Source organism: Molossus molossus, unplaced genomic scaffold, assembly GCF_014108415.1.
Source record: "Molossus molossus isolate mMolMol1 unplaced genomic scaffold, mMolMol1.p scaffold_m16_p_14, whole genome shotgun sequence".
Classification (NCBI taxonomy): Eukaryota; Metazoa; Chordata; class Mammalia; order Chiroptera; family Molossidae; genus Molossus; species Molossus molossus.
Genome location: NW_023425349.1, coordinates 28,466,705 through 28,481,869, shown reverse-complemented (window position 1 = coordinate 28,481,869; position 15,165 = coordinate 28,466,705). Strand labels below are relative to the sequence as shown.

Sequence of the window (15,165 nt, the reverse complement as noted above, 5' to 3'; positions counted from 1 at the left end):
GGCCACGGCGGCTGGAAGCGTGGCAAGGACACCGCTGTGTGGGATTTCGTCAGACCCTTCATATCCAGACTTAAGTTTCAATAACTTGATTTTTTTTTCCCCGTGTGTCTAAGAATTTAACATGTATTGTGTTTCCAGTAGTTCAATCTAATTTGGTCTAATTTCCAGGGTCAGTCGAAAGGCTGTTGTTGTTTTCAGCCCTCCTCCCAAGACACCTTGAAGGGTTGGAGCCAGCCGGCCTGGCTCAGGTTCTAGTAGGTGTAGTTGGCTGTGAAGAGCGACTGGGTGGACGCAGCCCCAGAAGAGCCCGTGGAAGCGTACTTGCCTCTGGCTGCCTGGCTGTTAGCCTGAAAAACAAGGGTGACAGAGGAGCCCGAGTTAGAGCCAACACAGCCATGTGCTGGAGCCTCTCCACGTCTCACTTCGAACCAGCGACACCTTCTTTTGGTTTTTCCCTTTACACCGACTTTGCCAGAATATTGGGGCTGATACCATTCCCCTCCTTCTGTAACATGTTCTCTCCTTCACCCCAGTTCTCTGAGCATTTCTCTGTCAAGACTGAAGTTTGTGTCTGTTACTGGGAAAGTTTCTTCTTAGTGCCAACAATATTGCAACAACAGCACTAGAAATCAAAGTTGAGAAACTTCTCATTAGTTTAGGGATAAAGGAATGGGGATTTCAGTCTGAACAGGGGGAGGCTTGGAATAGCTGTTGAAGTCGTCTGCTAAGAAACAGACCAGATACTACGGCCAACCATCAGGCAAGGTGCGGCTGATAGCACTACAGCAAAAACAAATAAATAAAAAGTATTTCTTAAATTTCCCATTTTTTACTTATACCACAAGAACATGTAAGTTTATGTAGTTATCATCGTATCACTTATTAGAAATGGAAATTCTCTAGCTTGACCACAGACCATCTGAATCAGAAACTCGGTGGCTGGGGCCCACCAATCTGCAGGGTTTTTGGTGTTTTTTTTTAATATATATATTTTTAATCCTCACCCGAGGATATTTTTTTTTACATTTATCTTCAGACAGAGCGGGATGGGGAGAGAGAGAGAGACACATTGATTGGTTGCCACCCACATGACCCCAACCAGGGCTGGGGACAAACTGCAACTGCGGTACATGCCCTTGGCCGGAATCGAACCTGGGAGCCTTTGGTCCATGGGCCAACGCTCTAACCGCTGAGCTAAATCAGCCAGGGCCCAAGCTGTGTTTAACAAGCCCACCAGGTGATTCAGATGCACCCTCGTGTTTAGAACCACATCTCAGATTACAGACGCAGCTTCCCTTCCGTGTGGATGGCCCTTCTCGCCGTTACTTTCACAGTCTCTCCATCGTATTAGCGACATCTCACCTACCAGCCACACACCAGCTCAGCCACACCCAGCTCTCCTTCATCACAAGGTAAAGCATCACCTCTAAAATCGCACACCTCTCTTATGCCCCTATGATGATTTTTAAAACTTCTCGCGGGCCTTCCTTCCCGTTAGTGCTCCTTCGCCAAACCTCAGCCTCCTCTGTGATCAGCAAGCCAAATAAGGCAGTCACTCACAGTCGGCACTCTCCGCCTGCTCATCAAACCTTTACTCTTCTCCTGCTGTTTCCATTTAGGTTGACCTGAATCCTCCGGCATGCTTAAGAGAGCTGTCAGGACAGCTCAGGGTCTAAGCTGATGTACCACGGGCTCGCTCTCATTTCAGCTGCGCCTTGCCTGATGCTTGGCCGGCGCGTCTGGTCAGTCTCCCAGCAGACGGCTTCAACGGCTGTTCCAAGCTTCTCTGATAAAACTGAAATCGCTGTTCCCTTCTCACTCTCCACAGATGTCCTCAACTGTAGCCCGCGATCAACCGCTCCATCTCTTTACCCCAACAGACCCGAGTCCAACCCATTCTCTTTCTTCTTTGCCTTCTCTCCTTTCTAAGACCAACTCTGCGACCTGCACTAATCCTCAGTTTCATGCGGTTCTGTTTCCTTGTCCTCTCAATGACCTCCTCTCTCCTCATCTTGACTCTCTCCCTGGCTTTCTCTTTCTAATGGGGAGAAATGATACCACCTTGGAGGTTTGATTTGCACCTGATTGCCCATCTCTGCCTTTTCTTAGCCTTTGTTCTGAATCTCTCGGTGGTGTGTTGTTACTGACCCTTGGAAAGTTGTTTCTCTTTGTTCCCAGAATCCTTGGTTCATCCTAGTAGATCACTGCTGCTTGTTAGCGTGGCTTCTCTTCTTCATCTTCCCGGTATGAGAGGTGTGAAGTGTCTCTCTGGAAATTGTCCTTCCATCTCTCTCATCAGCTACACGCCCGGTGTGGATAACTCAAAACTCTCTCTGGCCCTACCCTTCCTCCTGAGCCCCAGTACCACATTCTCAAATACCCAGTGGGATACCTGGAGATGCCGTCATGGCCTGGAGGAGGCAAAGCCTTTCCACGTGAGAGAGCCTGGCCCCAAGTGTCCACCCGATCAGGTAGATACGAGGCCGCAGCGTCTTACCACAGCCCGCTTCATAAACGCCTCCTGCGTCGCCTTCTTGTTTGCAGCCTTGCCGCCCCAGGCCGCCAGGGCGCTGGCCTGCAGGGCCCGTCCGTAAGAGAAACTCAGTTTCCAGGGCTTGGGTAGAGGGCAAAGGTTGATAGCATTGAGGTTGAGGGTGGCATCCTCTTCACTCATGCCGCCAGACAAAAAGCAGATGCCTGGAAGGAGAAAAGCCATTGCACTCTACCAGTCCCAGCTTGCGGAGCCTGCCTGAGAAAGCAAGCGACGGGCCTGAAGGAAACGTAATGCCCCAGTCTTTTCTCTGCTTGATTTGCATGGGGCTGGGTTGGAGATATTAGTGTGCCTTTGGGGATGCTAGTTGGGCTAAGGCTACAAGGGCTTTCATTAACAAGGAGGGAGGTGAAATGTTGGGGAAATCAATGGATCGTGTGCATTTGGACAGACTCAGGATATGTGGTATCATGGAGCGTGAGGAAGTGAGGCTGCTGGGGAGATAGCAGAGGTCTGTTTCGTGGACAGAAGGCTCCTCCGAAGGCTGAGAGCCAAGACCTTGAGTTAGAGACAAAGGAGAGCCTTACCAGGCACAGCAGCAGGCACGGTGCGGTGGAGGGCGGTGACCGTGGCCATAGCCACTTGCTCTGGAGCATACTTCTTGGTGCAGGCGTGCCCGGCGGTCACCATGTTGGGTTTCAGCAGGGTGCCCTCCAGGTACACGTGATGGTCGTTCAGGGCCTTGTAGACAGTAGCCAGGACCTGAAGGACAAGAGATCCAAACAGATGAAACCCAGAGCCAGCCTTAGAGTCACCTGACCGTGGCATTTTACCCTGCAGAGATACAAGATGAAGGAGTGCTCCCCTGTGGCTCGGCACAGCCCCAGGCCTCATCGGGGCATGTGTTGCAAACCACAGCCACTGAGCACGGCCGGGCTGGCCTGTCCCCACCACCCTACTCTAACTGAGCACCGCATGGACTATTGCCATGGCTCTGCTCCCCTTCACTCCTTCCTTCCCATCACCCCCCGTTTGTCAGTTGACATTGCCTTGATTTAGTTAGTTGGGTTCATCTAAATTGGCCTCCATTCTCCTTCCCCATAGATGCTAAGTGGTCATAAAAACATAGGTTAGACACAGAAGTGCTTTCAGGTCTCATTTTAGTCTACCTAATTTTGCCACTGAAGAAACCGAGTTATATTATGACTCTTACTCTCTGACAGATCCACTGTGGCTCATTTAGAAAGTCACAAGTAAGCAAATTGCTTTCTAATTACATGTTTTTATGTGAGCCTCCTCTTATTTTAAAATTTCTCAGTTTACACATACAGTCGTCCCTCACCACTTTGCGCTTAGACTTTCGCGGCTTCACTCTATCAAATATATTCATTAAAAAGTTATTCGAGACAGTGAAAATGATACAGCGCGCGTTCAGTTGTCTGACTCAATTATGGACCCCTGTATTACAGTTAAAATTAAAATTACTGTACGTATGGACTGTAGGCCTATGTATTCGAGCACCCCAGGGATCCTTCAACGCCAGGTGCAACCGCTGGAGTCTGGAACGGATTAACCGTGATAAACGAGGGGCGACTACAATGGAAGGCAGAAAAAGATAATGTGACTTATCCAAGGTCTCACAGCTGGCTTTTCAAACCCGAGCCTTGGTACTACCAGTCTTGTGCGTTTTCTGTAGGGAGCATACATGTGCCCAAAAGTGGAAGGTTTGATAACACCTCCTTACCTTCTCAATGCTACACAGATGCCAACTGAAGAATATTTCCCATGTAACAGCTGATATACGTGAAGTCACAGCTGTTACTTGAAAGCCAGGTTTTTTGACTAGAATTGGGACCTTTATAGTCAAGACTTACTTTCTCGGTGACGTACTGGCAGTGCTCCATGTCGTGGTCTCCGTCAGGAATGACCTCTGGCTCCACAATGGGCACCAGCCCATTCTGAAAGGAAAAAGGGGAGGCAGAGTGAAGCTTCGCTCAGCCGGCTCCTTTCCTTAAGAGGTTATTCAACAGTTGCAATTTGGATTAAATGAAGCCCTTATGGGGGAGTACCACATAAGTGACCTAAAGGCAACGCAAAGACATTTACTGGGATGTCTAGTGAGCATGGCTTAGACGAAAAAGAACAGTGAGGAAAGGAAGGAAGAAAGAGAGAGAGAGAGAGAGAGAGAGAGAGAGGGAGAGGGAGAGGGAGAGGGAGAGAGGAAAGAAAGAGAAAGAAAGAAAGAAAGAAAGAAAGAAAGAAAGAAAGAAAGAAAGAAAGAAAGAAAGAGGGAAGGGAGGGGAGGGAAGGGAGGGGAAGGGAAGAGAAGGGAAGGGAAGAGAAAAAGGAAGGAAGGAGGGAGGAAAAGAAAGAGAGAGGGAGGGAGGGAGAGAGAAAAAAAAGGAAGGAAGAGAAAAAGTTTTTCTGGGAATGGGGTAAAATAAAAAGCAAACTCTTAATTTCTGTATTTTATTTGAGAAACGACTCTAGCTACCCCAGAAACTACCTGTCACCCTTTTAGAGCAGTCGAGCTTAAGTCACTAAGAAAGATGCCCCTCGTGTGGGTTAAGTAAGGAATTCAGGACGTGTTTACAATTCTGATTAGGACTCTATAGGTGCGCTCAACTCAGGGTGCCTTAACACAGCACCCACAAAGCAAATCAGACTAAATTGGATCCCAGAGACATGTCAACATACATCGGAAACTTTAGTATCAAGTCGCCATCCTCCAGGAAATTATGTGGATTGGGTCAGAGCTATCCCCCTTGAGCTGGGGGTCTCAGAGGACCCCGTCTTGGACATGGTAGAACGCAGACAAGCAAGTGTCCTGGCCTCAAAAGCCTGAGCACTTTGAGGACTCGGCGTAGAGCCCTTTGGCAGAAGGGCAGTTGTTGATGGCACCTCCTTTTGGGCTCCTAGCTGGCTTGTGCAACCAGATCCTTCCCTGCCACGTGGGGCTGCAGCAAAAGGAGTGAGAAATGCCACCAGGATACACTGGTGGGAGCAGAAGAGGGCTCGTGCGGGTATAGTAAAATTAGAGAGAGGCTGTAAAGACAGCTCTCGCCTACTGTTGTTCAGCCCAAGGGGAAACCGCACACCTGCTGGCAGATGCTGGCGTAGCGAGCCAGAGCGTTGGCGTTTTCCTGGATGGCGAGGGCAGAGGGACACTGCTTGTCGATCCTCAGCACAGCGCGCCACTTCCCAAAGTCAGCACCGTCTTTCTTATACTGAGCACAGCGCTGAGAAAGGCCATCAAGCCCTGCACGGCACAGAAGAGAGAAGGGCTCCTTTGCACCCCCATTCCTGATCCTTGGGGCCACAGATAAAGTGAAGGAGTTTTCCCTTGGCTTAGCTTCCCTCAGCTGAGCTTGAGAAGCCAAAACAACCAGGCAAATAAACATGCGTCCCTATGCTGAGCCCAAAGTCCCGGATTTGATAAATGTGGCTTTGATGTACATAGTGGATACACCATAGGAATAGAGGGAACTGAAATTTGTTTGCTACTTGCTATGTTCCAAGCATGAGTCTAGGCATTTTGCACACCTTTTCTCATTAGTTATCATAACAACCCTAATCATTAATATTATACTCATTGTACAGATGTGGATATCGAGGCTGCGAGAGGTTAAGTGACTTAAAGTTTGCGTAGGAAAAGAGGGACAGAGCTGGGACTCGGACGCTGCTTAGCTAACCCACTGTTGTGGCTTATACTTGTCGACTCGGGCAGTGAAGTTCCTGGCCAAACTATCTAAGTCGTAAGTGATGGAACCAGGATCAGACCCAGGTGTGTCTGATTCCAAAGCCTGGGACTTTTCCTCTCTACTGCTGCTGGATTTTTTTCTAAAAATAATATTCCCAGGTACAGAGTTATCTTCTCTGTGCAACGCTCTGTGGTAAGTACTTTATAGATATTGTCTAATTTAATCCTCAAAACTATTCTGCAAAGCAGATATCGTTATCCCTGAAATGGACTCCAAATATTTAAGTGACTAGCTGGAGGTCACTTGGTTATTAATTAGAGGATCTGTGATTGAAAACCGGGTGTATATGATATTTTCCTGTACTCAGTTCTAGCATATATTGGCATGGTTCATATCAGTGGGCAGTATCCTTACCTTGAATGGTGGTTTCTTTGTTTGTTCCTGCAAGGGGAGCAGTTCCTTGGTCTAACTGTGAATTAAATAATTAACACGTAATTAGCAGGTGTCAGGTGTCCCAGTAAAACACAAGCCGAGCCCCCAGTGCTGACTAATACTTCCCAAACCAAGGAGTTGAATTAGGAAGGTGTATTAGTCATCCGGAGGAACACAACTCAGTCCATAGCAGAAGGGAAGTTACTTGGAAGGATGTCAGAGGGTCAAGGTAAGGTCAACCCTAAGAGGATGGAAAGCACAAGCCTGGAGCTTGGGCAGTAAGAAGGAATCTTTGGTACCTGGGATGCCGACGTGCTATATAACAGCAGCTTCCCTTGAATTATTCATCCGTTTATTCAAGAGACTCTAGTGAGCACCTGCACATACCAGGCAGGGTGTTACCACGGGAGAGGAAGAGAAGAAGGAGCAGCCTCTCCTATAGCAGAGCAAAGGCTAAGTCCATGAGCCTGACAGGTAGACAGTCTGGGCTCGAACTGTCTCGTTTCACCTTGCTGTGGACAAGTTATGTGGCCCCTTGTAATTCCGTTTCCTCACCTCATCTCTCAAATAAGGATAGTGATTGAGTCTACCTCCAGCGGTTGTGAGGAGGATTAAATGAGTCCCTGGAGTTGTAGGCATTTATTAAATACTAATGCTCATTCTTGACAAGTTGATGCAATTTTGGAAGCCCTAGTTAAAAATAGAACGGTGAGTGCTTCGCTCCTCATAGCTATCACGTGCTGAATAATCATTTTGCAACCGGGACTGTTTTTAAAACACATTTCATCCTTATAAGAGCCTTACAAAGTAGGTACTATTTTTCCCATTTTAGAAATGAGGAAATTGAGACACTAAAAGATGTAGTATCTTGTGGAAGAGGGCATGGGAAGAACAGTCTAGACGAGGATCTGTTCTTGGGGAAGGTGTGATGGCAAGCGGTCCGCTGATGAGGAATGTTCGGAGTGGGGGCCCTGCTCCTGCCCCCCTGCAGGGCGCTTGGCCGCAGCACAAGGTGAGGGAGGGGAAGTACTCACCTTGATCCCCACCACGATGCCCTTTTCCTTAAGGACGTCCCTGAACAGCTTTCCCTGGCTGTCCTTCTGGTAGAGGGTCTCGTGGAACAGGATCACGCCCCCGATGCTCTGGCTGACCGAGCTGTCCACGCTGAAGAGGATTTCTCGGAACTGCCGGCGGTTCTCCTCCGTGTTCTCCACGTTGATCCTCTGCAGGCGGTTCCCCATGGTGCCTGCGGGGGCGGCCGGGCAGTGTAAGGAGCCAGGGCCTTCTTCCACATGGCCCGGGGCCCTCGCCAGGCACAGTGCAACGCTCTTCTCTGTCCAGCTTTCAGAACTCCTGCCTCTCTTTTGTCTCCTCAAGGAAGACCTTGGCTGCTGCCAGGATGCTGGTCAGGAAGAGTATGGGCTGGGCATGTACGAGTCAGGGTGGAAACCACCATTGTGTCCAGGTGGGGGGGAGGCGCCCCACCCTTCGCCAGCCCTCTTCTGGTTCAGCCCTCAATCTGACGGTGGACTTCTCTGGCTTCTACCGTCTGATGGTGGCGTGCAGGCCTGCCACAGCTCTCCCTTGTACCAGCTGGGGCCTATTCAGACACCAGCTCTCCCCTTTGCCAGAGGTGGGCACCTCCCTGCCCTCTCTGCCCTTCCTTGGCTGACGTAAACTGACTTCTCTTTTGAAGCAGAGGGCTGTGCATCTAACTGCATTCTGGTTACTGAGTTCCTGGTCTTGCTATAGACTGGAATCAAATGACCTCTGGCAAGGGGCCTTTAAATAGAAGGCTGAGCCTCTATGCTGGGTCTTCAGAAATCTGTCTACTGGAATGACAGGACCCAAAAGGTCTATGCTTACTAAGTCTTCTGCTCCTACTCCTGTGTGCATACACCTTTGCTTCCCTGAGAGGAAAGAGAACACAGTGATAAAATTGCCTTTGCTCGGTGGAGAAACAAGAGTATGCGTGTGCAATGTTTCTGGCACTCACCTACAGACTCATCGGCGGCCAGGATCCCCTTCCCGTTGGCAACAATGCGCTGGGCGATTTCTGAGAGCTCCTTCTTCTGCGCTGCGGTGAGGGCTGGGAATTGGTGGGCCATGGTGCAGGTCTGGCAAAGAGTGCATGAGAGTCCCGAACAGAACTGTGAGTGGTCATGACCAAGGCCGCAGGGGTGTGCAGACAGCCCTGCAGGCCCCTCTGACCGTCCCACAAGTGTATAAACAAATGAGGTCTGGGGGGTGTTCCCCCCCTTAGCCTAAGTAGTTGCAATTAGCAATAATGGATGAAGGTGGGATGCCAAATGTTGACGGTGATCCTAAACAGAATGCCTTCCAGGAGAACTTTGGGATCACTGATCCTGAGACTGAACCAGCTCGTTAGTGACCCACTCAAATCTGACAAATAGATGGCTCTTCAGTCATTGACTATCTCTCTAGCCTGTGGATTTCTGGTGCCATCAGGTGCCTTGGATGGCCTGAGGCCAGGACAGTGAGGCTGTTGGCCTGTGTGGGGGTGGCTGTTCTCCATTTTGCTTTGTTAGCCTATAGCCCACCAGACTCTGCTCCAGGCAACGAGCCTGAGGGGACAAACCACCACTTGGCCTTGACGCTAACCTCTCTTCAGCTAAGGGACCTACTGGGTGGGGTGCAAGCTTCCTGTTTCCTGAATTCCAACACTTATGAGACCACTTAAGGCTGATGGGGGGATGTTTCCTAAGTGCCTCCTGGCTGCAGGTTCCCATGGGCTCCAAGGGCGCTGAAGTCGTGGTAATCCCTGATCCTGTAACTCTCAGCTTCACTGCTTTGGTGAGGGGAGACTCTGGCTTGAAGACCCCCTACCCAAACAACCCCCTCAGGAGTGGTCCTCTGAAGGGGATCATTACCTTGTTCAGCTGCCACTTTGGGCCGTTTTGAAAATGCAAACTCACGGGACTCTAATATGTTAGAAAGAGTGGTTTTGCAGGGAGAGAGCCATCAAAGAGGATGAATCGCAGTGAAGATTATCTTGAGTAGTTTCAGCTCCAATCCCCTGGCTTCCTCTCCCCCTCATCCACTTATACACAGGGCGGATGTCCCACGCCTGCCTTCTCCTTCCTGGAAGCCCAGGGGCACCTAGTTCTCATCTGGTCTGCTCAGCAGTGAGGAAACCAGCCAGTTACTACCTTCATTAATTAATGAGCCAGCTAAGACTCAGAGAAGTTTACTGACTAGCCCAAGGTCCCAGCCAGGATGAAGCAGAGCCTCCTACCCCATCGTGTCTCTCACTGCAAATTGATTTCTTTACACTTTCTGCACCCCTTCAAGGCAGGGTTTCAGTACCCTGCCCTTTGATACAAGAATCCAATGGCTACTGGACTAATTCATGAGAAGGTGTAACTGATACCACGCTCATTGTTGACACTCTTCCTTCAATAGGGGTTCTTGTCTTCACGGAACAGAATGAGACTACAGTGCTGTCAGTGGGCACCAGGACAGGCTGGTGAGCAGCGATCTCCAGAGGAGATGGTTTCCAAGGCTCCTCACACCCCAGCCACCTGATGTTGCCCTGTTTATATACTAGTTTAAATACTGCAGCCAGGGATTATTAGCTTTGGACCTGGCCTCCAGATCTTCATGCAGATAAAAGCCAACCTGAACTTGGGGACATTCAAGCCAAAGTACAAATTTTCCCTCTCAGTTTAGGTATTTGCACAGAGGCGTTGACACCTACCAAGTAGTAAAGATGTTTTCTTAATGAAACAAAAGGAAAAAGTAGCCCAATGATAATAGCAAATTTTCATTCACTGCCAAGCACTCTGCTACTTGCTTTGCACGCACTATAATTAATTCCCCACAATAATCCCCAAAGGCAGCTGGAATTGTCCCCTCCCATATAATAGGGAAGGAAAGAATATAAGAGAGTTTCATTATCTGTCCAAGGACAAATAACTAATCAGGCACAAAGTTGGGATAAGGGGCAGTACTGCTCTCCTCCAAGAAAAGAGTGAGTTTGGTGAAAGGAATCAGCCTTGGATGACTCTGATGTTCTGAGCACACCCCTAGAATACTTGGTGAGGACACACCCAGAATACCCCAAACCCTTGGGCTGTGGATCATTATCCCCACACCACTGACATTACCAGTTAGTTCATAAGCATCTGACACATGCACACAGAGGTTTGCTGCTAGTAGATGAAAGAGACCTGGGTTCAAAGACCAGCTCTGGTTGTCTCATTGCCAAATGGGTCACATGTCGAGTACTCTACTCACTGTGTTTGCTCAACACAAATTTGTTGAACTGCGTGATAAACATGAAGATGCTTTGTGAAAGCATCATGAAAATATAAGGTATTGTTATTTTAATACAAAAAAATGACTGCCTAAGGGACTTCCATGTTTCTATTTATTACCAAGCTATTTTCTTCAAGTTTAGTGTACTGACTCAACCAGAAAAACAAATAGAGGAAAGGTCAAATCAACCAAATCTGTTTATGGGAAGTTAAACTTCTACAGAAGGATTAAAGGTCTGTACCACATCAGCACAAATATTACTGGTCTGTTAATCATAAAACAGGGTCACAAGTCAATGTTCACCACCCGGAGACGGGGTAACAACAGAGAATGAGTTCAATGCCCCTAAGCCTCTGCTCACTGAGGGCTCAAGTCAATATTTTCTTTTAAGTGAGATTGGAAGCTGTTCACATGATATTATTAAGTGGAAAGATCAAGTTTCAGAGAAGTATGCAGTATATAATATCATTCTTTTTTAATTAAAAAGTGGTATACACACATACTATTTGTATGTCTATATAAGCAGAGAATAACCACCCTGGGGTAACCTCTGGGGAATGAGATGGGGTGGAATGACTCTCACATTTCACTTTTTAAACCTTTCTATAATGTCTGATTTCTTAATAAATAGATTTATACATCACTTATCTTATTATACACAATATATTAACAGGTAATATATGTACAAATCTGGGAGAAGGTTGTGAGTATGCACATATATGAATAGAAGGGGAAAACAGTACAAGTGACCTCCGAGTGACCTGTGTCAACCCTGCCAACTTCAGAAGTGAGGAAACGGAGGCCTAGGAAGAATGTGTCTGGTGCCCCTTCTAAGTGGTGGTGTCCTAGGAGTACAAATCACATCCTACTGATGAATAATTTGGAATCCTATTTCCCATCCCTCTTTAGCAAAATAACCAATGGAACCCTACAGTGTGATTCTCTCTGCCTTCCCAGAAGACATTCTCTGAAAAGATAGTAATTTATAAAATACGAATATTCAACATCTGGAGAAATATAAGGCAGTAGAGAGTCCATTTGCTTCTCCATGTGCACGGCAGGTAGATTTTCAAGAAGACAGACATGAGGGTCTTATTGGTTGAGAGCTATGGTCGCTCAGGGAGCAGCACTGGTACATACAGACCTGTGAAGATGCTCACAACCTCATCACCCCTCCCAAAGGCACAGTGACAGGTGCAGTGAGTTGCTCTGGGCGAGCTGAACATTGGTCAGAGTCCACTTCTGTGACAAAGAAATTTCAGTGCTAACACTGGCAGGTGTGGAAAGAGCATGAAGAAAGTGACAGAAGCTGGCAGATAGGTAAATAAGTCATTAAAATGATCAGTGGTTATGGAAAGAGCAGAAATGAGCAGGAATCTCAAAAACTGAGCAGAACCTAACCAAAGAGGAGTATTCAAGTTGGTTTTCCCAGGTCGAGACTCAACAGAGCCCCCAGACAGGTAACCCTGGTGACAGCCGCAATCTTGAGCAGTTTGCTGCCAGGAAAGGTGTGAGGAAAAACAAACATTTCTGCAGGTCACGGGGTTTTCAGCCACCATCCCGCTTTTGCTGGAAACAAAAGCAAGTAAACTTTCCCCTCTATAAGCTGTCCTTAACCCCTTACTCCCGGTGCAGTTCAGGTAGACAAAAGAAGTTCTTTCACTTACAGTTCAGGAGAGGAACGTCCTCTTAGAGATCAGAAGCCGTGGGTGAGGCAGCAGCTGCCAAATAGGAAGAATCTTTGGGGACATTCCCCTTTTATAGACTTCTGATCAACATTGGTGGTGGTGGTGGTTTTTTTTTTTTTTTTTCACTTTAGCCCTCCCCTTCCCACCTTGGCCTGGTGGGAAGGTGTTTATCCAATACCCTGATTGGCTCATTAACAGCCAATCCTTGCAATCATGCTCACATACTCATGCATAGAATGTTAAAGCTACAAGGGCTTTCTGGAGACCATGTAGTCCTTACTCCAGACTCTTCATCTTACTGGTTAGGAAACTGAGGCACAGAGGATTAGGGGATGTCCCCTATGTCATGCAACTAATTAATGGCTGAGGTCTAGAGCCCACCACAAAGGGAAACTGGGAAGAAGGTTAGCTTAGCTCCTGCACTTACAAAATATGTGACCTTGGCCAAGGTTGTCTTTATTTCTCTGAGCCTTAATTTTCTCCTCTGTAAAGTGGAATCTCAACTTCACAAGAGCATTAAATAAGTTTGTAAAGTGCCTGCATACAGTAGGCACTCAAAGACCCTCCCCCTTCCCTCCCCCCTTCCAACTCATGCCCCAAATCCAAGCTGGGCTCCCTGGTATTTTTAATGGCAGAATACACTGTCTTTACTTTATTCTCATTCTTTCTCAATTTTTACATTTTTGTCTTAAAGTTGATAAAGACTAGAATAAAACTGAAAATGATTGATCTAAGCCATCATTTTCCCTAGCCATGGCACTGTCCAGGTATGCGTTCATTTCACACGTTTTCTCCTGAGCATTAAAGCAAAATCTAAATCAAGGGAAGGTAAATAAAAACGTTGCATGCTTCCTGAGTCAAATAATGAATTAGGCAAATAAACATTATGGGGAAATCTAAAAATAATGAAAAGACCATGATTACAGAAAAGTATAAAATCTCAGAAACATATTTGTTTGGGATAATTCATAAAATGGGGGGGGGGGTCAAAGTGCTCAATGGTATTGAGTCTGACACTAGAATTTATGAGTGAAAAAGTGAAATGTCAATGAAATGAAGGAAAAAATAGCAGAGAACTAGGTTGTCAGCTTCTAAAAGTGGGTAGTGTTAGATATTGAATGTAATTATTAGAGGAAATTAAAATGTTTGAAATACAAAATTGAGACTCATTGGTCTGGGGAAGTCTTGGCCAGGCCTGTCCTAAGCATCGTGGAGGCTAGACCAGGTAAAGCTCCCATCAGCACCCTTGACCCCACCTGTCACCCGAAGGCATACTTTCTGGTTTCCCATCTCCACCTGGTGCTTGATTCATCAGCCCAAGATGACCCAATCTGAGGAGGTGTTATCAGATTTTATTTTTGTCAAAGAAGAATGATGGAAGTAGAGGAGGATGGTGATGAAAGAATTGAGTTTGAGGTTAGGGACAGATGTTGGGGTCAGGACTTGGGTGGTCGGAACTGTGACTAAAACATTTCACCCGCTGAGAGCTGCATGGTAAAAATAATTTCATTTATGTGCCTAATCCTAATTATTCTTATCGTGACAATGTGAACAATAACCACAAAAATAGCTAATGGTTTGAGGTTCTCTGCTGCATCTAGTTCTTTTTATAGATATCTCTGATCTGAGCTCCTCTCTGAGATCACCTATTTTTTGAATAAGGAAAATCTGGTTCAGAGAAGGCAAGTAACTTGCCTGGAGTTACAGGACAGGTACGCAGAGAGTCTGTCTCACTCTGTCAGTGGTCTAAAGCAGAGCTGTTTAGATTTTGGTCACCAAAGACGCCTACATTAGCAATTTCCCTCTGCTCCTCCCAGCACTTTATAACCTTGGACATTAAACCTTCATTAGTCGGGAAGAATGACTTGCGTTGGCAGACCTCGCTGGCCCTGCTCCTGCTGGGCATCGTTTCACGTGAACAGCAGACTGGCCAAGCACGTCAAAGGGACATGGTGTGCCTGCCCCTGAGTGGTGCTACCTACTGCTGCTCCCATGGCATCAGCATTTGCTCGCGTCCAGGGTTTGATGTGTAAGTGAAACTCAAAGTTCAAGAGAGCAAGGCAAAGGCTTACCGGACCTTAGAGAAACAGCAACTCCTGAGCAACGCAGACTGCTTGCAGGTTTTCTTTTAAGTCTCTTAACTCAATAAAATATTCAACATTGAGATTTCATGGTATATGTAAAGACCGTGGGACTTAGAGGCTGTGGAATATTGGGGACTCCTGCAACCTCTTTTGTCTTCAGTTTCATCATCTGTAAAATGGGCTAGTAAGTGGGTGCCATCAGAAACTGATTATGATGTGTGACTGAAATAACATATGACTAGGGTCTTAGCACACAGTACGTTTTCATTAAATAGCTGGATCTGAATGCATGATTCTGATTTAGAGGCCTTCAGTTGCAGATTCTTATAATAGGCAATAATAAAATCATGATCATTACTCTCAATACCTCCAATAACTGCCTTGTTTATTCTCCACTCCCTGCCCTACTCTACATACTTCTGATTTGAATATATCTACATAAGTCAACTGACAGGCCATGAGTTAAATGTATTCATGCACAGTATGAGGTC

The 15,165-nt window shown here is 47.0% G+C and overlaps 1 protein-coding gene across 1 annotated transcript; it reads right to left on the bottom strand.

Annotated features, from left to right (window-relative positions):
- Positions 1 to 251: 251 nt before the first annotated feature.
- ALDOB (aldolase, fructose-bisphosphate B) lies at positions 252 to 12,633 on the bottom strand. Its single transcript, XM_036261413.1, has 9 exons — positions 12,570 to 12,633; positions 8,621 to 8,741; positions 7,659 to 7,870; positions 6,607 to 6,661; positions 5,590 to 5,750; positions 4,366 to 4,449; positions 3,079 to 3,253; positions 2,498 to 2,697; positions 252 to 347 (listed from the first exon to the last, which is right to left on the bottom strand). The coding sequence occupies exons 2-9, from the start codon at positions 8,730 to 8,732 to the stop codon at positions 252 to 254; spliced, it is 1,095 nt and encodes a 364-aa protein (XP_036117306.1). The 5' UTR covers positions 8,733 to 8,741; positions 12,570 to 12,633.
- Between the last annotated feature and the right edge of the window lie 2,532 nt (positions 12,634 to 15,165).

Bases quoted from the DNA above. Each gene is read 5' to 3' on its own strand.
- ALDOB (XM_036261413.1), bottom strand. From the start codon at position 8,732: ATGGCCCACCAATTCCCAGCCCTCACCGCAGCGCAGAAGAAGGAGCTC. The intron at 6,662-7,658 runs GTGAGTACTTCC...TTTAATTCACAG, and splicing joins GCATCGTGGTGGGGATCAAG to TTAGACCAAGGAACTGCTCC. The intron at 2,698-3,078 runs GTAAGGCTCTCC...TTCTCCTTCCAG, and splicing joins CGTGCCTGCTGCTGTGCCTG to GCATCTGCTTTTTGTCTGGC.